Genomic DNA, 27,468 nt, shown 5'->3' with positions numbered 1-27,468 from the left:
GTGGGAAACAGGAACTAGTGGATGAGAGGTGGAAACAGGCATGGAAAATATTGGACAAATAAAGCAAGTTGGGCAGTTGATTGTGATCTGGAATACACACTCTGAAAGGATGAAAACAAATTGAAAAGGGAAATGAATAAATATTTAGATGCACTAAATTTGCAGAGCGTTCAGAACACTTTAACAAGGCAGAACAGGCGCAGACTGAGTCAGCAGTCTCCTACCCCCAACCGCCCCCCCCCCCCCAAGTGATTTCAATAGCTGACAGAGGGTGTGAATTTTGAAGTCAGTGAATTGTGCTTCAGTGCTGCTAAGATATCTGTCCATGGTGAGGGAACGAGGATAAAAGGAGCATGCCCAGTTCAATCTGCAATGTGTACGGGAAGTTGGCATAGGTAAACATCACCTGGTTAGATAAAAACAGCTGGTGTCTGTTGTGATTTATGGACAACAATTTACAGACCATAAAGGTAGATGAAACCTTGTAAATGACTAATAGTCAAGCACCAGGTTTTAACTGTCACAGTGGTTGCTGGCTCTTCAAGGACATCTGTAAGATAGCCAATTCACAGAATCACCCCAAGTGAACATAACTCCAATCCCTCACAAGCATGCATATCTAGAACCCATTTTCATTTTAATTTGAGGTGTAGCATTGATTAAAAAGAGTTGATACAAAGTGTGTTTTTTGTCAGAAATATGGATTCTCAGCATGAGCTCAGAGAGAAAGAGCGAGAAATTACATTTTTTTTTAAAAAAAACTCAAAATTCAAGTTATAACTATTAAGAGAAATAGTGCATTGGACAGCAGGATACCCCACTCCCCCACCCTAGCAGGCTGACACAGACAGAGTTCCAGCACGAGATCTATCAGTCAGGTCTGGCTCCACTCCCTTGGCCCGGAAGCAGAACAGAGCCCATGACGGGAGCATCTTCTACTCTTGTAGGCTTCCGGGTCTGGGCTGAACCTCTGCGTATCTTTAGCAACTCCCAATCACTGGTCAAATAAATGGTTGAAGGTTGTCACAGTAATGAAACAGCAGTGTAGAATAGATATAGCGATATACTGGAGTACTACTAGGTGAGCCGCAAGTGTCTCCAGCACTTCACTGAGCCACTTTCTGCTCCAGAACTCGGGGTTGCCAGTCCGTCAACCATTACACCTTGGCAAGTAATTCACATCCAGCAAGTGTACCAAGTTTCCCCCGCTACCACATTCAACATTCCTCGTCCTGGTACAGAGGCTCCTCCATCTCCTGACACTCCAGGTGTTCCAGGCGGTCCGATCGACTGTTGACAATCTCGTCCGGTGTTTTCATAAACCTGACGAGAGGCCATGGGACAAAACTTATTAGAAGTGCAGGTGGAGCATGCTACGAAGCATCCTCTGCCTCCCCATCGTGCCCACTCCTAAGTAGTGCTTCCTACACCACCCACACTTTGTACAGATCCTACCTTCTCTATGTTCCTCTTCATTCTCCTCTTATCACCTCGTAATCCTGCTACCTTGGACAAACTGACATCCAGTTGCAACACTTTATCACCTCCCATTTCAGCCTTTCCCATTCGCACTGCTCCTCCCATTCCCTCTTCTTCACTTTCCGTTCCCTCTTCTCCCATTTCCCGTTTAATACTTTGTCCCCTGGACCACAGGAGAATGAAGAGAGGTGTTATAGAGGTATACAAAGTGACGAGGGGTAGAAATACTTCAAACGCAGGTAGGGTTTTACTCAGTGACTGGCTGAAACTTGAACTGGAGGTCATGGGTTAAGGGTGAAAGGTGAAATATTTAAGGGGAATATGAGGGGGTACTTCTTCACTCAGACTGTGGTGAGTGTGTGGAATGAGCTACCACAAGAAGTGGTGGATACAGGTTTGATTTCCACATTTAAGAGAAGTTTGGTTAAGTATAACAATGGGAAGGGTTTGGAGGATGATGGCCAGGTTCAGGTTGATGAGACTAAATAGAATAATATTTAAGCACAGAATAGATGGGCCGAAGGGCATGTTTCTGTAGTGTTCTATGACCCTCTGCCATTCCTCCTCCACAATCCTCACCACTGGATCTGCCCATACCCTAACACCCCCCATAAACCCACCACTGACTGCACCACACCCCAGCTCCTCCACAGTCCACCCCCCATTCCCTACCCACAGGGACATATCATCCTTGCTTGTGGACACAAACACACCCGGACCATCTTCCAAAAAGTGTGGGTCCACCACAAATGCTCGGTACCTGAACAGGAGCCTCTGTCCAGGCTCCTTCTTGATGATGTTGAGTTTGTAGTAATGGCGAAGAGCCCTTGACATCTTTTCATACGTCATGTTTGTTCTGTTCTGTTTAGGAGAGAGTTTTGGACCATTAAACTGCTGCACACTTTGAAGCCTTGTAACAGTTGTAAATTCTCCTTTTATTACCCCTGTGTGAGCTGAACCCACTACATTGCAGTTTCTTCTTCTTCTGGGAGAAAAGAGTTCACTCAGTGAAATGAGGGTGGGGAGTGAAAACACTACTCGAGTCCCTCACCACCTCAAAGCTTGACCGTTACAAACCCTATCTCCATGCCTTGCAGTCACATCAATGGGTCACAAGCCCCATCTGTATTATTAGTTGCTCCAACATCACATTACCCTAACGAACATGAGGATCGCCCATGAGAACCCAGTCTCGCCATGATGGCCCTACCTTGTGGTTCCCCCACAGACGTGCAAGGCCGTTAGGGTCCACGATTCGGAAAACCTTTGACTCGTGATCTTCCCATCGGATGAACGCTTCATATCTGCTGTCCGACAGCAGTTGGTAGACATAATCCCACAAGAGCCTGCAGTCTGTGGAGAACAACATTAACAACAAGAGTTGTTACCTACATACCTCTAGTCTTCAACAGGCTCGTACCCAAAATGTGTATTTTGTTTTGAAGAATGTCTAGGTTCTTATAAAAAGCCGAAGTCTCATTCACTGATTGAAGCATATCAAATATTGAAAGTCCTAGATAGAGTGGACATGGAGAGGATATTTCCTAAAGTGGTGGAGTCTAGGACGAGAGGGTACAGTCTTAGAATACAAGGACATCCCTTCAGAACAGAGGTGAGGAGGAATTTCTTTAGGAAGAGGGTGGTGAATCTGTGGACTCCATTGCCAAGTCATTGGATATTTTTAAAACAGAGTTTGATAGGTTCTTGATTAGTAAGGACATCAAAGGTTACTGGAAGGTGGCAGGAGAATGAGGTTGAGAGAGAAAATAAATCAGCCTTGAATGAATATCAGAGCACTCAATGGACCAAATACCCTAATTCTGCTCCCTTTGTCATACGGTCACTAATTTCCCCCGATCTCTTGCTAAGTTGACCTATGAAGCAATCTTACCTCTGACTAATGGCTTGGCTTTGAACTTACACTCAGATCTGAACTCCTAATACAGGCAGAGACTATCAAGCACCGTCTCCTTCAAGACTAACTGTGAAACCTCTGTATACACCCTCTCAGGTACACCATAAAGATTCCACTATGCTGTATGAAGAGGACAGGAGCTCATCCTGGTGACAGAGTAAATATTTAATCCATAACATTTGAAAAAGATAGAGGGATATAACAGAACACACACTCACTGTGTTTTATTTTACTATGACTATAGGCGACCCGCCACGTTATGGCCATTCGGGTAACAGAAATTCACCCTTACAGAATTCATAAATCACTACCCAAATACTTGATATACAGAATAAAACTCACTCTCACAGAATTTATGAGGAAATAAGTAAATCAACATTTTTTCCCAAACTCAGTTTTGATGATACGTGCACAGATGACTCAGCTATGTGTTACAGGGTACGGCTCATTTTTTAGAACAGTGACCCCTCTCTCAATGACATGGGGAGGCTGCTTGTACATTGAAGAACAAGAATCACCAAAAAAAAAGAAAAAGCAAGCCATCTTCCTATTTTGTCGGCATTCAAGACCCCTTCCACCTGCAATTGTCCAAAATACCCCGGATCAGTCTGAGAGGACTGAGAAACACGAGGGCCAACACTGGGTGACAAGGTCATAAGAGATAGATGCAGAATTAGGAGCAGAGTTAGGCTATTTGGCCCAATGAGTCTGCTCCAGCCATTCCATCTCGACTCATTTATTTTCCCTCTCAACCCCATTCTGCTGCCTTCTCCCTATAACCTCTGACACCCTAACTAATCACGGTCCTAGCAACCTCAATATTATATATACCCAATGATTTGGTCCAGAGCTGCCTGTGGCAATGAACTTCAAAGATTCACCATCCTCTTGACGAAATAAATTCCTCCTCAACTCTGTTCTAAAGGGATGTCCTTCAAGCACGATTCTACTGCATGGGGAACAGGGTTGAGGGGCTGACTGGCCAAATCCTATTCCCATGCAAGCTGCTGCTCTGGCTCAGGCCAGGGAAAGGAGCAAGGACAGTCGGTGATGGGGCCAAGGGGGTGGGGGGGGGGGGCAAAGTTTGCCTGGCACTGGCCAAGCCCACATCCATGTACACCATTCAGCAGAGGAATGGGCTGAACACGCTCACAGCCTGGAGTGGGGCGGGTGATGACCTCACCTACCTGCTCTCCCTCACCCTGACTGCCAGATCAAAGCTTTCTCAAGTGGGTTGCTCGGATGCATATCCAGGTAAGCGCCAGTGTCCGGCCCTACTGAAGCTCTACAGTGTAGGTCATGAACTTCAGTAAAATGAATGAAGGTGTAGACTATTTCCTAAATGAGGAGAGAATTCTGAAATCAGAGGTGCTAAGGGACTAGATTATAAAAGCACTGGTGTAATGCTAAGGTTTTATAAGGCATTTGTCAAACCACATTTGGAATACTGCAAGCAGTTTTGGGCCCCGTTTCTAAGAAAGAATGTGCTGTCATTGAAGAGGATCTAAAGGCATTCACATGACCATGGGAATGAACGGGTTAAAGTATGAGTGTTCGATGACTCTGGACCTGCACTCACTGGAGTTTAAATGAACGAGGGATCTCATTAAAATCTACCCAATATTGAAAGGCCCAGCTAAAGCGGACATGGAAATTACGTTTGCAATTGTGGGGGTCTCGGACCAGAGGGCACAGCGTCAGGCCAAAAGGAAATCCCTGCAGAAGAGGAGGAATTTCTTTAGGCAGAGGGTGTGAATCTGTGGCATTCATTACCACAAGCAGCTGTGGAAGCCAAGCCACTGGGTATACTTAAAGCAAAGGCTGATAGGTTCTTGATCAGTAAAGGTGTCAAAGGCTACACGAAGAAGGCAGGAGAATGGTGTCGAGTTGGGAAATGAAATCAGCCATGATGGAATGACAAAGCAGGATTGACGGGGCACATGGCCTAATGCTGCTCCTTTGTCTTAGGTCTAAGCTGGACTCAGAACATCACGAGGCCCTGTCCAACAGTAGAACTTAAGGACAAAGGTGCCCTTTGAACCACAGGTCCAGAGTGCCAAGTTAAGGGCACTGAAGCCAGACGGAGTGTGAGTGTGCAGGTGATGCAACATAGAGCCTACACTGAAACAATTTATACTTTCTGGGGTACTGGCACTCTCTCTCAAGCACAGGCTGGGAGGATAGGAGCTCCTCCCAGAATTGTAGTTCTCACTCCCAGTTTGACACCAATTGCACAGCAGTCTCTCCCTCTTCCTACACCTTTGGCTCTCTGTCCAAGGACACTGAGGTTCCTTACTCACTTCGGTGTACAGGAGCCTTACTCGATCACGAGAGCACGTTACTCAGTAAACGCCTCAAAAGAAAGAGCCTGGAAATCTGAGTCAAGAGCAGGGAATGATGGAAATGCACGCAGAGAAGCTGGGAGAAAACAGAACAGTTCCCATTTCAAGTCAAGGGCCCCTCATCACAACTGGGACTGAGAAAGCAGCTTGTTTCTGATGTTAAGGGAAGAGGATGGGGATAACAGAGGGGCAGCTGTGATACAATCAAGGTAACATTTCCTAAACTATTACCTCAGGTGGACGACTTTATACCATGGGAAGTATTCGGAGCGGTTACATCACCGTCCGGTGCGAACGGGCCACACTGCACAGGATTTGAGAAAGCTTCAGAGGGTCATAAACCCAGCCCAGCTTCATCACGGGGACAAGGCTCCCCACCAAAGGACATCTTTAAAAGGCAATGCCTCAAGAAGGTGGTATCCATCCTTAAAGGCCCTCAGCACCCAGGACATGCCCTCTTCTCACTACCACCATCAGGGTGGAGGTACAGGAGCCTGAAGACAAACACTCACAGCTTTAGGGCAGCCTCTTCCCTTCTGCTAACAGATTTCTGAACAGACAACGAAAACAATGAACAAAAAAATGTATAGTTCCTTACTATAATTTATAGTATATTTTATGTATTGCACTGAACTGCTGCCATAAATCAATAAATTTCATGACATGTCGGTGACAAACACCCGATTCTGATCCAAACGGGCCGGCAAAGGTGATTCCCTGAAATTGGCAAATCCAGCAACAAGACCCATCACCACTAGCCAGGAGCTGAGGTTGAGTTCTGTAATATTAAGTGGTCCCCGGCAAGGGTTATTGATTACCAACCTGCAATCCTCCCGATGGGCATCAATGGCTCTTCCTGAGCTTGTACAGGGACCATGAGATGGTTCCTGTAGAGCTGTTCCTCCTTATGGGAAAGGTTTAATGGCTTCTCCTTGTGTGAATTGTCCTCTGACGGTCTGGACCTGAACTCCAATGGCTGCCTGCTGTTAAAGATAATGGGGTTCATCATGGAAGTGGGAATTAGTTGGATGTAGCGGGAGTTGTCTTGTGGCGAGCCGTTCGCCTGCTGCGGATGTAGCATCTGCTCGTTGCCTGAGGGGCAGTGGTTCTCATCGACCGGGGAAATGGAAAGTCTCTGCTCCATGTCCGGCGAGGAGCTGTGCGTGTTTTCCGCCTGAGACCTGGGGGTCTGGTTCCTGTCCACTGGTGGCAGGAGGTTATGCGAGCTCTCCTGGTCCATCTCTGGAGAGAGCCGGTGGTTGCTGCGTGCTGGCGACTGCAGCAGCCGCTCCACAGAGGGCTGCATTTGGTGGCCGGCCTGTTCCGACGACCGCAGGTTTCTGTGCACCGCACCTGCAAAAGAAAATGGTGCGCACAGGATTAAAAGCATGAAAATATTAGGTTCAGGAAACCGTACACTCCCATTTCCTTTCTCATGTCCCCTCAGGACTTTCTGAGTATAGCCCGTTTCTCACAACTTGGTTTCTGCCACAGGCACGAGTTTCCTGTTTCATATTCTGGATGGTCAAGGAAACTCAGACTTTTATTCCTTAGCTTGGAGCTGTAACATTTCCATCTTAAAAACCTCGCTCATTCAGTTTCAGCTTAGCCAGCCAAACTCAGAATCCAGTTTACCCAAACTGCATCTGCTCTCATCCCACCAGGAATGGCCTTTCCCCCATTGTCACCTTGAAGTCCTTTTCCATATCTATTTTATGCTGAACAATATTCCCCCTGGGTCATGGTGCTACCAGCACTCCTAATTCAACACTGGCTCCATCCTCACTCATCCTATGTGAGCATTTGTTGTCCCAGGATTAATCCCAGTGACCCAAGAAAACAGGGCAAAAATAAATCTGTTAAAACAGCTGTCTCTCTCACTGTGAATAATTCTGAATACATTGCAGATAATTAACTAAGATTGTTTCTCTACCACTCTATACCCCCCCAGCCACCTTCTCTCTTCCCACCACTCTTCTCTTTCCCATACCTTCCCGTTCTCTCTACCCTTCTCCACCCTCCTCTCACACTCTCCATTCTCCCTCTATCCCTCCCCATCCCTCTCACTACCCCCACCTTCTATCCCCCTCTTTTATCCTCCTCCTCCTCCCTTTCTATATCTCTTTCATCAATCTTTCTGTCCTCTCCTTTCTCTCCCCCACACTCCATCTGTCTCCTCCTGTCTTCCCACACTCCATCTCTTTGTCCCCTCCTGATCTCTCTTCTCCTTCCTCTCTTTCTCCCCATACGCATCTCTCTTTCATTGTTTCACCCTCCTCTCTCCCTCTTTTAAAGAGTTCAAACTCTTTATTCAGATCCTCAATTTGATTTCCTTATCCACTGGTCCTAACGTTTTCAACCATTAGTTCCCCTTCCACCTGACCGTACTCCTTGCTGTTAACACTCTGGCAGTGACTTCGCTTTGACAGCTGGCAATGGAACACCACTCTCCCTTCCTGACGCCAGAAATAGCTTCCTACCTGGAGTTGCTGTCATCGTCATGTTCTGCACTGAGCCATCAATAACCCCCGACCTTGACCTGTGCTCCCAAGGACCGTCTGGCACTGAGTGGAGTTATGGCTAGAGTACTGTGTGCTGTTCTGGGCACCGTACTACAGGAAAGGATGCGATCGGGATGGGGTGATTGATCTATAAGGAGAGACTAAGTTCACTGGTTTGTCCCGTAAACACTTACTTTCCAAGTGATTGTGAAGGATGATCTCGGGCGGATTATGTGGCGTACTCCCCCACTGCAGGAATGGTGGGTACCACACAGGTGACTCCCTCTGCTTCAAAATGTGATGCAGTAACTCATAGAGGACATCGCCTGAGAGTACAAGAAGCCAGCAACCGTGAAATCAATGATTATTATCTGTCATTAAGGATCCCCATCACCCAGAACGTGCCTTCTTCCCATCATTACCATAAAGAGAGGATGTACAGGAGCCTGAAGACACGCACTCAAGTTTAATGAACAATATCTTCCCCTATGCCATTAGATTCCCGTATGGACAATGAACCAGCGCCTGAACACTACCTCACTATTTTCTCTCTCTTTGGCACGGCTTAATTTATTGAAGTGCTCTGTAGCACCTTTATTAAGTACAGGAGTGGTCTACTTGCTGTAGCTCATCCTCTTCAAGGTTTGACATGTGTGTTCAGAGATGCTCTTCTGTACACCATTGTTGTAATGTGTGGTTATTTAAATTACTGTCAGTTTGAACCAGTCTGGCCATTCCCCTCTAACCTCTCTCATTAACAAGGCATTTTCATCCACTGAACTGCTGCTCACTGGATGTTTTCTGTTTTTTGCACCGTTCTCTGAAAACTCTATAGAGACTGTTGTGCTTGAAAATCCCAGGAGATCAGCAATTTCTGAGATACTCAGACCACCCCGTCTGGCACCAACCACCATGGTCAAAAATCACATAGATTACATTTCTTCCACATTCTGATGTTTGGTCTCACAACAACGATACTATATATAGTTGTTGTGATTTTATATTGTACCGGTGATTTGATACTATATATCTTGACTATCGGCACGGACTAGGAGGGCCGAGATGGCCTGTTTCCGTGCTGTGATTGTTATATGGTTATATGCTTGCTTTATGCATTGAACTGCTGCCACGAGACTGGCTGATTCGATATTTACAAGCAGATATACAAGGGTACATAATAAAGTGGCCAATGAGCTTGTATCACTTATTGTAATTTATAGCATATTATTTATTGCCCTGAACTATTGTCACAAAACAACAAATTTCATGACACACATCAGTGAGAATAATCCTGATTCTGATAAAAGTGAGTCAAGGACCAGAGAGGGATGATTAGACCGAGAGATGCAGAATAAGTTCCCGATAAAGTCAATGGGGGCTGGGGGGCAGTCAAGGCAAGACGATTACTGGCATTTGAAATGATCGGAGAGCAAGGAATCAATGGGGGCAAGGGATGGTGAATCACTGGAGGACCAGAGGAGGCAAGGGAGTAAAGGGAGAAATTTGTCCAGAGGGTGGGGGCAGCAGGACTGAGAGAAGAGGGCTGCAGAACAATAATGGGGAGGGGGGTGTAGAAAAAGTACTGAAAGTGGGGTGAACAGGTAACAAGGAGGAAGGGCAAGATGAACGTTGGATCAGATGGGAGGGGTGCATGGACAAAGGCAGCGGAGAATCGGGAGGGGTGTGGTCATAGAACAAAATGAGATATCCTAAGGAGCAAAAGGGGCAGAAGAACATCGATAGCTGTCGGAAAATAGAAGAGAGAGAAGTTGGGGTGCAATGTGGAGCAAAGGGAATAAGGTGGGAGGGAAGAGTAAGTGAGCTGAAGATCACAGGATGAAGCTGATTACAGAGGTAGAGGAGGTGGTGACGGTTAGTCAAGATGGTGCTGGTGATTTACAGCGATGCTTTGCGGGCAGCTCACAAATTTACTATTCCACCACATTACTTTTTTCTGGACTATGTTTACTGCAATGTATAGCCTGTAATTTCCCTTTAGGAACTGCGCTTTTGAACTGCCTGAATGATATGGCATTTTTGTGGCATCCTGAAGGATTTGGTGAGCAGAACGTGAACCAATGCTTATCTGATTTAAGCGCCAAGTCAGATGATAAAGATTAAGGCATCGAGGATGGAGGTGGGCAGGGTGGAGAAGGACGAACCAGAGCTGCAACTCACTACTCCACGTCAGCCAGGACCCTTCACCAGAGCCTGTCCTGTCTGCCTACGTTTGACCCGACCCCCTCTCTCCATCGCGAAGCTGGTGCAGGAGCATTGGATCCACGCAGCCGGGTTCGGGAGCAGATGCCCTGCAGCCATCGGCCTCGTGGACTAGCTGCACTCACCTCAGCACTGAACTGGCTCCGTGACTGTGGCAAACGCGAGGAAATCTGCAGATGCTGGAAATTCAAGCAACACACACAAAATGCTGGTGGAACGCAGCAGGCCAGGCAGCATCTATAGGGAGAAGCGCTGTCGACATTTCGGGCCAAGACGTCGACAGCACTTCTCCCTATAGATGCTGCCTGGCCTGCTGCGTTCCACCAGCATTTTGTGTGTGTTCCATGACTGTGGACCCACTTTCAGGGACTCTGCAGTTCATGTTCAGTGTTATTTGTTTACTTTTTAAACTATTTGCTCAATTTGTTCTTTTTTTCGCATGTTAGATGTTTGCTGGTCTTGGTGGAGTGGGGGGGTTTTGTGGATTCTATTGTGTTTCTTGGTTGTGTGGCTGTCTGCAAGAAGATGTATCTTAAGGTGCACACACTCTGATAATAAATGTACTCTGAACTTTGACATGGAGAGGTCCGAGGTCAGGGGTGACCAGGATGGGGCATGAAGCAAAGTGGGACTGGGTTGGGAGACACCAAGGACAAAGCAGTAAGCGGTCACAATGGGAGGGGTTAAAGGAAGCCAAGGGGAGGGCTACAAAATAGAGGAGCGATGGGGCAGGTCACAGTGGACTGAAGGCAATAAAAACAAGGAAGGCAGAAGGTTGTTGGGATGACAGAAAGGATAAAGGTGGTAAAAGGTTGCGATGAGAAGCAGGGGTTAAGGCAAGGACTAAGGGGTGGGGACAATGTCCAAGAACAGATAGGCAGGAGAGGAGGGACGAAGTGAGAAGCTGGGGATTAGAGAAATTGATGTTCATGCCATCAATTTGGATGATACCCAGATGGATTATAAGGTGTTGCTCCTCCATCCTGAGGGTGGCATCATCATGGCGTTAGAGGAGGCCATGGATGGACTTTTGGAATGGGAATGGGCTGTCAAATTGAAATGGGTGGCCACCAGGAAATCCTGCCTGGGGGGGGGGGGGGGAACCAATTGAGAATTGAGAAAGCAGAGCCCAGAGAGGGGTGGGAGGAGAAGCGAGGGCATTTACAGAAGGGGCAACAGTTCAGCAAATGAGAGGCCAGTAAACAAGCCTGGAGAAAATCAGAAGTACAAGAAGCAAAGGAGTGGTGATGCAGGTGGAGGGTGAACATTTGCGGGGGGGGGGGGGAATATCGCAGGCTAAGCAGTTAAAGAGATGGGGTGGGGTCAAGTACTCCCAGCCCCATGGACAGGCCGTCTTCCACACGATTCCTTCAACCCCACAAGCCACAGACACAATCCCATTAATATTATCTTGCTACAAAACAAACTTCATGACATATGCTGGTGATAATAAACCAGATTCTGATTCATTTTCACCCCCAGCTGTGGGTCCTGCACAAGGCTACCATGATTTCCAGTGGTATGCCCCCCCACCCCTGCACCCCGACGACGTAGCCCGGTTGAAGGGCGGCGTTTTACCTGAGTGCGGGCAGCGATACCTGAAGTCCTCTTTGGTCAGCAAGCACAGGGCTTTGCCGTTCATCTCAAACATGTTGCAGTCCATCGGGCGCAGAGAGTACTCCTGCTCTGCCCACTTCAGCCACTGACCGACGTCGAGCCTGCTCCAGAACACAGGCTGCAGTCCTGCGGGGCGTAAACAGTGCCGGCCGATAAACACAAGAAGTGTGGAACTGCCCCCATCCCACGGCACACAGGTACCCCACTCCTCAAGAGCAGCAGGGGAGAGCAACCTTCTACACTGTCACGAGCAGTTCTGACTTTATGGGCAAAAGGGCCCATTTCTGTGCTGTACAACCCTACAACTGGGCAATCTCCACATAGAGACCCCAGCCCCAACCTCGGAACCTCCATGACTGCAACCCATCCTCTAATCCCCCAAACAAACAGTAACTCCACCGCCCACCGCAATGCAACGCCGCTGCTCAAACACCCCCCCCAAAAAACATACGTGTACGCGCACCCCCAATATAACATGAACTTGCCATTCAGCTGGGCAGTGCTGAGCGAGTGCGGGCTCGGTACCAAAGGATTAGCTGAGGATGCGCGGAAGGCTGTCACAGCAAACCCATAAGTAGAATCTATTATTCTGACAGAGGACAGTCTTCAGACAAAGAGCAGAGGGTAGAAGGGGTGAAGAAAGGCGAAAGTGGTTCCATCTCCTTCAAAAAGTGTTCGGGAAGGCGTCACATTAGATGAAGCCTCATGGGGCTGAGTGGCTGAAGGAGAGGCAACAGTTGGAGACTGGCACAGGGATTACTTAATCCCAGTCTCTGAGATAAAAAGGGAGTGTAAGAAACCCACATTTGCTCAGGATAGGATGCCAAGGTGCGGAAAGTGATAAACAAAAAGTCAGAATGCAATATGAAGTTGCTCACTTGGGCAGTACATGAAAATAGAAGTACTGCTGGAAGATTGGAAGGCCTCTGTTGCAAGGGATTGGAATAATTCGTCCTTCTTTTTGGCAGTGATAATGTACCAAGGATCAGCAGGACAGGTAACTACGGCTCCTTTGTAACTGGCATACACAGTGAGATGGTAGGTAGCAGGTAGTGTCTCGAGAGGTAGAGTGCAGCGATCACGTGGGAAGCTTTGTCCTGGAGGGTGTCAAACGCGTTCAGAGTTCTTTCAGTCCACACCCAGAGCACTTGATTTTATTTGATTTATTTAGAGATACAGCCCGGTAACAGGACCTTCTAGCTCAATGACTGCCCAATTACACCCAAATGACTGATTAACCTACGAACCCGTACAGCTTTGGAATGTAGGGGGAAACTGGAGCGCCCACATGGTAAGTGGGAAGAATGAAAAGTACTGTGCAAGGTCTTGCCACATATATGTAGCTAGGGTGCCCAAGTTGTGTGCACAGTACAGTAGTAATTTTATGTATTGCACTGCGTTGCTGCAAAAACAAAATCATGACATATGTTAGTGATGATAAACCTGATTCTGATATGGGTTCCTATTGTGCACTGAGAGTGGGAAGGGGGCAGGGAGAGGGGAGGGAGTGGAAAGCACCAGAGAGACATTCTGTAATGATCAATAAACCAATTGTTTGGAATCAAATGACCTTGCCTGGTGTCTTAGGGCTGGGTGTGACTGCATCCTCATCACCCCCCTCCCTTGGCACTCCTTCTCTGCCACCTGTCCCACACCCCTCCCACAGTGCTCCACCCTCACCATTCCCAACACCCTTTGCTCCAGCCAGATTTACAAACTCGCTCTCCATTTCATGTTAACTAATACAGTATTGTGCAAAAGTCGTAGGCATCTTAGCTATATACGTGGGGCCCAAGACTCATTACACACAGTAGCAATTCACCACCCGAAGTACGCAGAGAGTATGCCAGTACGTACTCAGCCTGTGCCTTGTGGATGGTGGACCTTCTCTGGTGTGTCAGGAGGCACGTTGGCAATTCAGAAGGTTACAGAGCAAGGGCGAAGCAATGGTGCAGGGCAGGGGAATGGGTAACGGTAACCAGACTACGCGTCAGGGGAAAGGACAAAGCATGCAAATGCCAGGAATATCTACAATCACAAGATCGTGAGGGGTAAAGGTAAGACAAATGGCTACAGTCTTTTTCCCAGGTTAGGGGAAATCTAAAGCCAGGGAGAGCAGTTTTAAGAGTATGCTGGGTACATGGAATAAGCTGCCAGAAAAATCAGAATCGTGTGTATCATCACTGACACGTTGTGAAATCTATTGGTTTGTGGCAGCAGTACAGTGCAATACATAAAAAATTACTATAAGCTGCAATAAAAATGTTTAGAATGTTAAAATGGTGCAAAAAGAGAGCCAAAAGTGAGGTGGTGTTCATGGATCGTTCAGAAATCTGATGGCACAGGGGAAGAGTAAGCTCCTAAAAAAAAACTAGGAAGTGGTAGAGGCAGATAGAATTACAATGTTAGAAACACATTTGGACAGGTTCCTGGTTAGGAATGATTTAAAGGGAGATTGATCAAATGTAGGTAAATGGGACTGGCTCAGATAAATAACTTGGTTGGCATGGATGAGATGGGCTGAAGGGCCTTTCCCCTATGCTGTATAACTTTATGATTCTACAATCAGATTTAGAGCAGGGATAAAAACTGAAGACACAGTGACTCATGTCAAGATCAATGAACTAGTAACTTAACTAGAAGTAAATAAGTAATTATCATTAATGAAGCACAGTTAGAAACTGGAAATTAAATACTATTGGATTCTTCACATTTAGAAATGATAGATAAAGTGTAGAACAGGCAGCAGGCTTGGCTTAAAAGAATTAAATTAAGAAAGCTATATCAAAATAAATTTATTACCACTGCAATTATACGTCACCATATACAACCTTGAGATTCATTTTCTTGCAGATGTTTACAGGAAAATAAAAAATACAATAGATTTTATGAAAAATTATACATAAACAACGACTGACAAACAACCCATGTGCAAACGATGACAAATTGTGCAAATAAAAAAAAATGAGAATGAAAGTTGTAGCAAGTCCTTGCAAATGAGTCTATAGGTTGTAGAATCGGTTCAGAGTCGTGGTGGGTGAAGTTGTCCACGCCACATCAGGCACCTGATGGTTGTAGAGTATTATTAACTACTCCTGAACCTGGTGGTGTAGGACCCAAGGATCCTGCCTGATGGTAGCAGTGAAAGCATGGTGGGGGTCCTTAATGATGGACGTGAAAAGGATATGAACTCAGAAGATCCCAAAGCGGAAATGATTAATACACCGGGACATAATTGTAAGATGATTGGAGGGAAGTACAGGAGAGATGTCGGAGGAAGTCTTTCACACAGAGAGTGGTGAGTGCATGGAATGCCCTGTCAGGGATAGTGGTTTAGATAAATACATTAGTGACATTTAACAGATTCTTAAGATAAGAAAATGGATGATAGAAAATTAGAGAGCTAACTGAGAGGAAAAGGTTAGACTGACCTTAGAGTAGGTTTAAAAGGCAGCACAACACCATGGGCTGCAGTGGTCTATGTTCTCTTTGGATGCTCAGAAGGTACTGATAAAGGTGCCACAGAAGACAGTTTAATGTACTTGGACTGGAGTAATATACTCAGGTGAACTGAAGATTGGTGAATGGGCAGAAAGAACAAGGTCATTCTCTGATTGGTACCTGTAACCGAACATTGATCTTGGAACAATTGCAGTTCACAGTCAATATCAATAATTGGGAATAAGTGATCATGTGTAATTCATCCACGTTTGCTAACATGTTAGATGGTGGTGAAGGAGAATTGAGTGAGGCATAGACCAGTCATGTGAATAGCTGACAGAAGGTCGAGTGGGGAAAATTGAGAGGTCATCTGATTGGAAGTGTAGTATTTGTGAAATGGTGAGGAATTGAAAGGGAGCAAGCTGAGGTGAACGTAATTGAATTCTGTGCAATCGACAAACATCCCTGCGGCTGAACGTACAATGAGGCAGCTGAAGATGCTTAAACCCAGGACACTGCTCGAGGAGCTCAGCAGTCATGGCACTGATCTTATCAATGCCCAACAGATACAACCATCTTCCTTCAAGTGAGGTGTTGACGCAGCGTGATGTGGGAAGGCAACGCAAGGAGGCGAGGGAGACAGGACCAGAATCAAAGATGGAAATGAATGCAGTTTTGGGCAGGAGAGGATTTACAAAGGGAAGAGAAAATATGTAGAGGAAGAGGCGCATATGGGAAGAGGAGAGGATAGTGCAAAGGAGGCTAGAAATATAGTTAACCAGGAAGACGGGTGGGTAGAGATGCAGCAAGGGAGAGTGGAAGGTCAGGAAGGCAGGATGGAAAAGCAGGAAGTGGGAGCAAAGGATCAGCTTGGAGGGTTGGATCAGGGAGGATGTACAGAGAGACGGAAAGGAGGTTGGAGTTGCACATTCCAGGGCACAGAGAAGATAAAGAGGCAGAAAGGGAGGAGAGAGAGGCAGAAGGGATCAAAGATTGACTAGAAGGTTATGAGGAGTGGTAGAGGGTTAGGGTAAAGGAATGGGTAGCAAAGAGTAGAAATGCAGAATGGGGAAAAAGAATGGCTTTGGATTTGAGTCTGAGAAGCAAGGTGAGAAATTGGATGATGTAGTCAATGTCAAAGCCCACACAAGTAGAATCGTCTTCATGCGCACATCAGATTGCCAGGTCTACTTACGAAGGTGGGTGGGAAGAGTATGTGATCCATCTGCCATGTGTCTACCCTCGGAAGCAGCCCCGTGAATGGAGCTGGGGAACGGTGGCACGGGGCTGACGGGCGGGGTGTATGCGTTTCGCTCCTGCTGTGAGAAACAAATTTAACTGCATCAATTACCGAAGCTTAGATAAATGGAACCTTCACCACCAGTTACACTTAACATCACGGACACTATCAAAATACAGTGGCATAATATTAGCGGACATGTTTCCCCTGTTCTAACACGGGAACAATACTGGTGGAGACATTCCTACTCCGGTATAACACCGGGGTACAGTACTGGTGGGGAGGGGTCTGTCGCTGTATAACACCGGGTTATGGTACCGGTGGGGAGGGGTCTGTCGCTGTATAACACCGGGGTACGGTACCAGAGGGGACGTGTCTGTCACTGTATAACACCGGGGTACGGTACCACTGGGTAGGGGTATGTCAGGGTATAACACCGGGGTACGGTACCGGTGGGGAGGGGTCTGTCACTGCACAACACCGGGGTACTGTACTGGTGGGGACGGGTCTGTCACTGCACAACACCAGTGTACGCTACTGGTGGGTAGGGGTCTGTCACTGTACAACACCGGGGTATGGTACCGGTGGGGAGGGGTCTGTCACTGTACAACACGGGGGTACAGTACTGATGGGGATAGGTCTGTCGCTGTATAACACCGGGTTACGGTACCAGTGGGGAGGGGTCTGTCGCTGTATAACACCGGGTTACAGTACCAGTGGGGAGGGGTCTGTCGCTGTATAACACCGGGTTATGGTACCGGTGGGGAGGGGTCGGTCGCTGTATAACACCGGGGTACGGTACCAGAGGGGACGTGTCTGTCACTGTATAACACCGGGGTACGGTACCAGTGGGTAGGGGTATGTCAGGGTATAACACCGGGGTACGGTACCGGTGGGGAGGGGTCTATCACTGTACAACACCGGGGTACGGTACCGGTGGGGACGGGTCTGTCACTGTACAACACCGGGGTACGGTACCGGTGGGGACAGGTCTGTCACTGTACAACGCCGGGGTACGGTACCAGTGGGGACGGGTCTGTCACTGTATAACACCAGGGTACGGTACCGGTGGGGACGGGTCTGTCAGTGTATAACACCGGGGTACGGTACCGGTGGGGACGTGTCTGTCAGTGTACAACACCGGGGTACGGTACCGGTGGGGACGGGTCTGTCAGTGTATAACACCGGGGTACGGTACCGGTGGGGACGGGTCTGTCACTGTATAACACCGGGGTACAGTACCGGTGTGGAGGGGTCTGTCACTGTATAACACCGGGGTACGGTACCCGTGGGGACGGGTCTGTCACTGTATAACACCGGGGTACGGTACCGGTGGGTAGGGGTATGTCAGGGTATAACACCGGGGTACGGTACCGGTGGGGACGGGTCTGTCAGTGTATAACACCGGGGTACGGTACCGGTGGGGACGTGTCTGTCACTGTATAACACCGGGGTACGGTACCCGTGGGGACGGGTCTGTCACTGTATAACACCGGGGTACGGTACCGGTGGGTAGGGGTATGTCAGGGTATAACACCGGGGTACAGTACCGGTGGGGACGGGTCTGTCAGTGTACAACACTGGGGTACGGTACCGGTGGGGACGGGTCTGTCAGTGTATAACACCGGGGTACGGTACCGGTGGGGACGTGTCTGTCAGTGTACAACACCGGGGTACGGTACCGGTGGGGACGGGTCTGTCAGTGTATAACACCGGGGTACGGTACCGGTGGGGACGGGTCTGTCACTGTATAACACCGGGGTACAGTACCGGTGTGGAGGGGTCTGTCACTGTATAACACCGGGGTACGGTACCCGTGGGGACGGGTCTGTCACTGTATAACACCGGGGTACGGTACCAGAGGGGACGTGTCTGTCACTGTATAACACCGGGGTACGGTACCAGTGGGTAGGGGTATGTCAGGGTATAACACCAGGGTACGGTACCGGTGGGGAGGGGTCTGTCACTGCACAACACCGGGGTACTGTACTGGTGGGGACGGGTCTGTCACTGCACAACACCGGTGTACGTTACTGGTGGGTAGGGGTCTGTCACTGTACAACACCGGGGTATGGTACCGGTGGGGAGGGGTCTGTCACTGTACAACACCGGTGTACAGTACTGATGGGGATAGGTCTGTCGCTGTATAACACCGGGTTACGGTACCAGTGGGGAGGGGTCTGTCGCTGTATAACACCGGGTTACGGTACCAGTGGGGAGGGGTCTGTCGCTGTATAACACCGGGTTATGGTACCGGTGGGGAGGGGTCTGTCGCTGTATAACACCGGGGTACGGTACCAGAGGGGACGTGTCTGTCACTGTATAACACCGGGGTACGGTACCCGTGGGTAGGGGTATGTCAGGGTATAACACCGGGGTACGGTACCGGTGGGGAGGGGTCTGTCACTGCACAACACCGGTGTACGGTACTGGTGGGTAGGGGTCTGTCACTGTACAACACCGGGGTATGGTACCGGTGGGGAGGGGTCTGTCACTGTACAACACCGGGGTACAGTACTGATGGGGATAGGTCTGTCGCTGTATAACACCGGGGTACGGTACCAGTGGGGAGGGGTCTGTCGCTGTATAACACCGGGTTACGGTACCAGTGGGGACGTGTCTGTCGCTGTATAACACCGGGGTACGGTACCGGTGGGGAGGGGTATGTCAGGGTATAACACCGGGGTACGGTACCGGTGGGGAGGGGTCTATCACTGTACAACACCGGGGTACGGTACCGGTGGGGACAGGTCTGTCACTGTACAACGCCGGGGTACGGTACCGGTGGGGACGGGTCTGTCACTGTATAACACCAGGGTACGGTACCGGTGGGGACGGGTCTGTCAGTGTATAACACCGGGGTACGGTACCGGTGGGGACGTGTCTGTCAGTGTACAACACCGGGGTACGGTACCGGTGGGGACGGGTCTGTCAGTGTATAACACCGGGGTACGGTACCGGTGGGGACGGGTCTGTCACTGTATAACACCGGGGTACAGTACCGGTGTGGAGGGGTCTGTCACTGTATAACACCGGGGTACGGTTACCGTGGGGACGGGTCTGTCACTGTATAACACCGGGGTACGGTACCAGAGGGGACGTGTCTGTCACTGTATAACACCGGGGTACGGTACCAGTGGGTAGGGGTATGTCAGGGTATAACACCGGGGTACGGTACCGGTGGGGAGGGGTCTGTCACTGCACAACACCGGTGTACGGTACTGGTGGGTAGGGGTCCGTCACTGTACAACACCGGGGTATGGTACCGGTGGGGAGGGGTCTGTCACTGTACAACACCGGGGTACAGTACTGATGGGGATAGGTCTGTCGCTGTATAACACCGGGTTACGGTACCAGTGGGGAGGGGTCTGTCGCTGTATAACACCGGGTTACGGTACCAGTGGGGAGGGGTCTGTCGCTGTATAACACCGGGGTACGGTACCGGTGGGGAGGGGTCTATCACTGTACAACACCGGGGTACGGTACCGGTGTGGACGGGTCTGTCACTGTACAACACCGGGGTACGGTACCGGTGGGGACAGGTCTGTCACTGTACAACGCCGGGTTACGGTACCGGTGGGGACGGGTCTGTCACTGTATAACACCAGGGTACGGTACCGGTGGGGACGGGTCTGTCAGTGTATAACACCGGGGTACGGTACCGGTGGGGACGTGTCTGTCAGTGTACAACACCGGGGTACGGTACCGGTGGGGACGGGTCTGTCAGTGTATAACACCGGGGTACGGTACCGGTGGGGACGGGTCTGTCACTGTATAACACCGGGGTACAGTACCGGTGTGGAGGGGTCTGTCACTGTATAACACCGGGTTACGGTACCCGTGGGGACGGGTCTGTCACTGTATAACACCGGGGTACGGTACCGGTGGGTAGGGGTATGTCAGGGTATAACACCGGGGTACGGTACCGGTGGGGACGGGTCTGTCAGTGTACAACACTGGGGTACGGTACCGGTGGGGACGGGTCTGTCACTGTATAACACCAGGGTACGGTACCGGTGGGGACGGGTCTGTCAATGTATAACACCGGGGTACGGTACCGGTGGGGACGTGTCTGTCAGTGTACAACACCGGGGTACGGTACCGGTGGGGACGGGTCTGTCAGTGTATAACACCGGGGTACGGTACCGGTGGGGACGGGTCTGTCACTGTATAACACCGGGGTACAGTACCGGTGTGGAGGGGTCTGTCACTGTATAACACCGGGGTACGGTACCCGTGGGGACGGGTCTGTCACTGTATAACACCGGGGTACGGTACCAGAGGGGACGTGTCTGTCACTGTATAACACCGGGGTACGGTACCAGTGGGTAGGGGTATGTCAGGGTATAACACCAGGGTACGGTACCGGTGGGGAGGGATCTGTCACTGCACAACACCGGGGTACTGTACCGGTGGGGAGGGGTCTGTCACTGTACAACACCGGTGTACGGTACTGGTGGGTAGGGGTCTGTCACTGTACAACACCGGGGTATGGTACCGGTGGGTAGGGGTCTGGCACTGTACAACACCGGGGTATGGTACCGGTGGGGAGGGGTCTGTCACTGTACAACACCGGGGTATGGTACGGTGGGGACGGGTCTGTCACTGTACAACACCGGGGTACAGTACTGATGGGGATAGGTCTGTCGCTGTATAACACCGGGTTACGGTACCAGTGGGGAGGGGTCTGTCGCTGTATAACACCGGGTTATGGTACCGGTGGGGAGGGGTCTGTCGCTGTATAACACCGGGGTACGGTACCAGAGGGGACGTGTCTGTCACTGTATAACACCGGGGTACGGTACCAGTGGGTAGGGGTATGTCAGGGTATAACACCGGGGTACGGTACCGGTGGGGAGGGGTCTGTCACTGCACAACACCGGTGTACGGTACTGGTGGGTAGGGGTCTGTCACTGTACAACACCGGGGTATGGTACCGGTGGGGAGGGGTCTGTCACTGTACAACACCGGGGTACAGTACTGATGGGGATAGGTCTGTCGCTGTATAACACCGGGTTACGGTACCAGTGGGGAGGGGTCTGTCGCTGTATAACACCGGGTTACGGTACCAGTGGGGAGGGGTCTGTCGCTGTATAACACCGGGTTACGGTACCAGTGGGGAGGGGTCTGTCGCTGTATAACACCGGGGTACGGTACTGGTGGGGAGGGGTCTATCACTGTACAACACCGGGGTACGGTACCGGTGGGGACGGGTCTGTCACTGTACAACACCGGGGTACGGTACCGGTGGGGACAGGTCTGTCACTGTACAACGCCGGGGTACGGTACCGGTGGGGACAGGTCTGTCACTGTATAACACCAGGGTACGGTACCGGTGGGGACGGGTCTGTCAGTGTATAACACCGGGGTACGGTACCGGTGGGGACGTGTCTGTCACTGTATAACACCGGGGTACGGTACCAGTGGGTAGGGGTATGTCAGGGTATAACACCAGGGTACGGTACCGGTGGGGAGGGGTCTGTCACTGCACAACACCGGGGTACTGTACTGGTGGGGACGGGTCTGTCACTGCACAACACCGGGGTACGGTACCGGAGGGAAGGGGTCTGTCAGTGTAAAACACTGAGACACAGTACCAGTTGGAACATGCCTGTCACTGCATAACACTGACGTCCAGTATCGGTGGTTTAATCTTGAGGGACCTCAAATTTTCTCTTTGAAATTCATCACAGGTGCAATTTTCTCAGATTTGACTGCCATAGTGTGCATCATGTATCCCGACCTGTGGAGTTAATCCAGTGGTTTGGTTTCTGCAGAGTGTAGAGATTAATGTTTGCCAGGACACACTGCATCTTTAAACCACTGTGAGCAAATGTGCTTTGCTAAAATCCCCCACAATAATGAGTTCTTAGCCCAAAGATACAAGAATTAAAACAGCCCAGGTTGTCAGTTGTAAAATCCGTTCTCCATTTAGCAGTCATAATCACACTTACCTGCTACCGTTCCCCAGCCCAACTAAAATAGTTAGAATATTGATGCTCTGTTCCGTTTGATACTTTTCATGGCTCTCAAGCCTCCCCTCCATGGAATCTATCTGCACCACACTGCCTTGGAATAGTATAATCTAAAACCCCCTCCCACCCCAGATGTTCTCTCTGCTCTCCCCCATCCCTCCCATCAGGCAGCAGATGCAAAAGCCTGAAAGCACATACCACCAGGCTCAAGGACAGCTTCTACCCCACTGTAAGACTACTGAATGGCTTCCTAGTTCAATAAGATGGATTCTTGACCCCACACTCTATCTCATCATGTCCTTGCACATTACTGTCAGCACGCTCTCTGTAACCGTAACACTTTGTTAATGCTTTCCCTTGTACTACCTCAGTGCCCTGATGGAATTCTCCCTCTGCTCGGCATGCAAGATGAAAGATTTTCACTGTACCTTGGTACATGTGACAATAATAAACTAATTCTTTATTCTTATCAACAGCTTTTTAGAATGATGTCAGCTTGCTTTAAAAAAAATAACATCACCTCCAATGCTGGTAGCATCTCAGATGTAGACATCACCATTGCCCCCAATTCGCTATTCAGATGACTGGACATAGCTTCCAGAATTTATGGTGGGATCACCAGATTTCATTTTTAACCTCTCCAAGAAATTCCAGTCAGCCTTCTCTTCCCCACTTCCTCCATATAACCATATAACAATTACAGCACGGAATCAGGCCATCTCGGCCCTTCTAGTCCGAGCCGAACGTTTGCTCTCACCTAGTTGCACCGACCTGCAGTGGATTAGCATCCCTGATCTGCTATTCAGTGACAACCCTACAACCATGAAGTTCTTAAACCAACCTATATAACCCTAACCCTTACCTCAGCAATGGAACACTACAGACCACCTCCTGCACTACAATGGTCTTGTTTCTAATAATGCTTTTGTGCTCATGTGCTGTTTTACACTGTCTCGTTCTTCACTGTCTGGCATAATTTACGTAAAATTTATGCATAACTCAAGTTAACCATGTTGTCTGTGACGTCACTGCAAGTTTTTCATTGTACCTGTACCTCAATACAGTAGTGCTAGAAAGTTTGTGCTCTGTAGAATTTTCCCTATTTCTGCACAAATATGACTTAAAATGGGATCATATTTTCACACAAGTCCTAAAATTAGATAAAGAGAACCCAATTAAATAAACAACACAAAACATTATATTTGTTCATTTATTTATTGAGAAAAAATGATCCAATATTACATGTATTTGCAGGGAAAATGATGTGAACCTCTGGGGTTATGCCTTCTACAAAAGCTATTTGGAGTCAGGTGTTCCAATCAATGAGATGAGTTTGGAGGTGTGGGTTGTAGAGGTACCCTACCCTATTAAAAAAAGACACACTAAGTCAGGTTACTGACAGAGCCGACTCTTCTTAAGAAAGATCTGTTTATGTGCACCATGCCTTGATCAAAACAACTTTCAGAGGACCTTAAAGATCACACCAAGAGCATAACATGTAATACTGAAGGAGGTGAAAAAGAACCCAAGGGTAACAACTTAAGACCTGCAGAAATCTCTAGAATTTGTTAAAGTCTCTGTTCATGTGTCCACTATAAAAAGAACACTGAACAAGAATGGCATTCATGGAAGGACACCACAGAGAAAACCACTGCTCTCCAAACAAAACATTGCTCCAGGTCTCAAGTTTGCAAAAGACCTCTGGATGTTCTACAATGCTCCGGGACAATGCTCTGGATAAATGAGACAAAAGCTGAACACTGGTAGAAATGCACATTGCTATGTTTGGAACAAAAAGGGCACTGCACACCAACACCAAAACCTCAACCCAACTGTGAAGCGTGGTGGAAGGAGCACTGTGGTTTGGGGCTGCCTCAGGGCCTGGACAGCTTACAATCGTCAAGGGAACAAAATATTCAAAATTCTATCAAGACGTTTTTCAGTAGAGAGTCAGGGTAACAGTCCCATCACCTGAAGCTTAATAGAAGTTGGATAATGCAACAAGACAATGATCCAAAAGACAAGTAAATCAACAACAGAATGGTTTAAAAAGACGAAAATTGTGTTTTGGAATGGCCGAGTCAAAGTCTGGACCTTAATCCTATAGAAATGTTGTGGAAGGATCTCAAGCAAGCAGTTCATGCAAGGAAGCCCACCAACATCCCAGAGTTGAAGCAGCTTTGTAAGGGGGAATGGATTAAAATTCCTCCAAGTCGATGTGTAGGACTGATCAACTGTTACTGGAAACTTTTGGTTGAAGTTATTGCTATACAACAAGGTCACACCAGTTACTGAAGGCAAAGGTTCACATACTTTTTCCAACAAATACATGTAATATTGGATCATTTTTTTCTCAATAAATAATTTTTCTCAATAAATAATTTTTTTGGTTATTTATTTGGGTTCTCTTTATCTAGTTTTAGGATTTGCGTGACGATCTGATCACATTTTATGTCATATTTATGCAGAAATAGAGAAAATTCTGCAGGGTTCACAAACTTTCTAGCACCGCTGTATTTATGCATGTAACAAAAACTCAGCTTGTTGATGATATGACATCACTGAATTTCAGTTCTGTAAGGCAATTAATCTTTCCTTTCCAGAAGTTTGTGCGTTTCCATCTCCACCCAACTTCAGCCCGCCTGCCTATCACTAATCACTCTGTTGTAGGACACCCAGCATGAGGTCAGCTTCAGGACAATGTCCTGCAGTCAAATAGTTGGTAGATGATCTCAGTAAAGAGACTGTTTAAAAACTGCAGCTTGTCCCCTACCAGCCAACTACAAGATCATCTTCACTCCATCCACAATAGGCAGGATTTTCCAGTGGCCAACAGTTTTAATTCTCCTGCCCATTCCCATCCAGACATGTCGATCCATGGCCTCCTCTACTCTCACATTGGAGAAGCAACACCTCATATTCCTTCTGAGGGGCCTTTAACCTGATGACATGGACATGATTCCTTTAACTTCCAGTAATTTTTTGCCCTGCCCCTTCTCTTTTTCCATTCTTTATTCCAGATCCCTTCACACACCTCGTCTTCTTCCATACCCATCACCACTCTTCTCCTTTCCTTTCTCCCATGGTCCATTCTCCAATCAGATTCCTCCCTCTTTAACCCTTTACCTCTTCCACCTCGCACCTCACCTGGTCTCACCAATCACCTTTTAGCTTGCACTCCTTCCCCTCTCCCCAACTTCCTATTCTGGCTTCCGCAGCCTTCCTTTCCAGTCCTGATGAAGGGTCTCCGCCCAAAACCTTGCCTCTTATATCGTTCCCATAGATGCTGTCTGACCTGCAGATCCCCTCCAGCATTGTGTGTGTTTTACTCTGGATTTCTAGCATCTGCAGAAGCAGCAGCACAGTTCTCAAGAGCTTAGTTTACGGTTTCATAGTTTTTTTTCTCCATTATGTATTGCATTGTACTCAAAGACAACAAATTTCACGACATATGCTATTAAACCTGATTTAGATTCCTGTGCTGTATTTGTAACTACAAGCTCTGGTACATAAACACTGGAAGTACAGGAGTCTGATTAGTTAATTCCACTGGGAGTTCCTGCAATGATGGGCTGGTTGGATGGGTTGTAAGGCAGGTTTAAGTAGTATGCAGCCACTGCATGTCAAATCTCGCTGGCATCAAGTCCCACGTCTGCGGCAGATACCTACCCGCACTTTCTCTGTAACCTAAAACTAATTCTGGATTCTATTTCTCCTTTTCACTGCTTCGGTGCAATGGAATGATCCGTCCCGGATGGCACGCACAACAAAAGCTGTTCACGGTGTATGTGGCACTAATAGACGGAAACGAATTCCCCAGGTTAGAACGACCTGCGTCATTGTGAGACCGCGAACCCACAAGTGCCCGAGGGCTCCCTCAGCCAGGGCATCGGATCCAATTTCAATCAAGCGTCTCTGCGGGGAAGTGAACGCAGGCAGTGTGGATGGAAGCCGGAGTCACGGCACGCAATGCAAACCCAGCGCAGTATTTACTTCTACAAGTCGGCACAAAGGCTGCCAGCAAAGGGTTAAAACCCTGCCTCTCGCCCCCCGGCTCTTCATACGTTTGGCCGCAGACCAGAGCCCCGAGCTCCCTTCCTGGAAGTCGGAGTTTTATTTTAAAGGGAGTGGGTGGTGGTCCAACTTTCCAGCCTCCCGATCCGGCTCGGCCGGGTTCCTCTCCTCTCCTCTCCTCCCCCTGCACTCTCCACTGTGATGGCACCAGCCGAGCCCCACACACCGGCTCTCCCCACCCCGCCCCTCGGCCCGAGGGCCCCCCTCACCGGGCTATTCCCCGGCCCAAGGGCACCTACCTACACACCAGCTCTCCAACCCGACCCCCGGCCCGAAGGCCCCGCACACCGGGCTCTCCTGCGGCGCGGAGCCGGCCACAATCTCTGTGTTTACCTTGATGTGAGGTTGGGCGAAGGCCTCGGACATGCCTGCACTGGCTGCCGCCGCCGCTTCCGACATGATCCGCGCTGGCCTCCTGCCTGTGGGCCGCTGCGAGGGGGAAGCGGCCCCGGGCCGACCCGCAGCCCCCAGCCGGGTTCCGGGAAGCCTCAGCGCCGAGCAGGGGGAAGTAGCGGCGCTCCGGCCGGCCGCTGCCAATCACATCCCTGGAGCGCGGCCCTCCTTCCGGGAAGAGGAAGCTGGCGGCCTGTTGATCTCATCGTTGCTCATGGATCGCCAGCCAACCTTTGACGTGAATTCCCCACAGTGGCCGGCGAGCGGCAGG

The 27,468-nt window shown here is 49.0% G+C and overlaps 1 protein-coding gene across 2 annotated transcripts; it reads right to left on the bottom strand.

The window, feature by feature from the left end:
- Window positions 1-614: 614 nt before the first annotated feature.
- LOC140734657 (transcription factor ETV6-like) lies at window positions 615-27,468 on the bottom strand. 2 transcript variants are annotated; one of them, XM_073058910.1, is made up of 8 exons: window positions 27,138-27,468; window positions 16,711-16,834; window positions 12,036-12,200; window positions 8,432-8,563; window positions 6,559-7,089; window positions 2,690-2,832; window positions 2,240-2,340; window positions 615-1,323 (listed from the first exon to the last, which is right to left on the bottom strand). In XM_073058910.1, exons 1-8 carry the CDS (start codon window positions 27,201-27,203, stop codon window positions 1,218-1,220), a joined length of 1,368 nt encoding a protein of 455 aa, XP_072915011.1. In that variant the 5' UTR covers window positions 27,204-27,468; the 3' UTR covers window positions 615-1,217. The 2 variants fall into 2 exon arrangements, with proteins under 2 accessions (XP_072915011.1, XP_072915012.1); XM_073058911.1 differs by having other exon boundaries at window positions 16,711-16,831.

Source organism: Hemitrygon akajei, chromosome 10, assembly GCF_048418815.1.
Source record: "Hemitrygon akajei chromosome 10, sHemAka1.3, whole genome shotgun sequence".
Taxonomy (NCBI): Eukaryota; Metazoa; Chordata; class Chondrichthyes; order Myliobatiformes; family Dasyatidae; genus Hemitrygon; species Hemitrygon akajei.
This window is presented reverse-complemented; position numbering and strand designations above follow the sequence as displayed.

Bases quoted from the DNA above. Each gene is read 5' to 3' on its own strand.
- LOC140734657 (XM_073058910.1), bottom strand. From the start codon at position 27,203: ATGTCGGAAGCGGCGGCGGCAGCCAGTGCAGGCATGTCCGAGGCCTTC. The intron at 7,090-8,431 runs GTAAGTGTTTAC...TTTCTTTTGCAG, and splicing joins CCTTCACAATCACTTGGAAA to GTGCGGTGCACAGAAACCTG. The intron at 1,324-2,239 runs GTACCGAGCATT...GCCTCTCGTCAG, and splicing joins GGACAGAGGCTCCTGTTCAG to GTTTATGAAAACACCGGACG.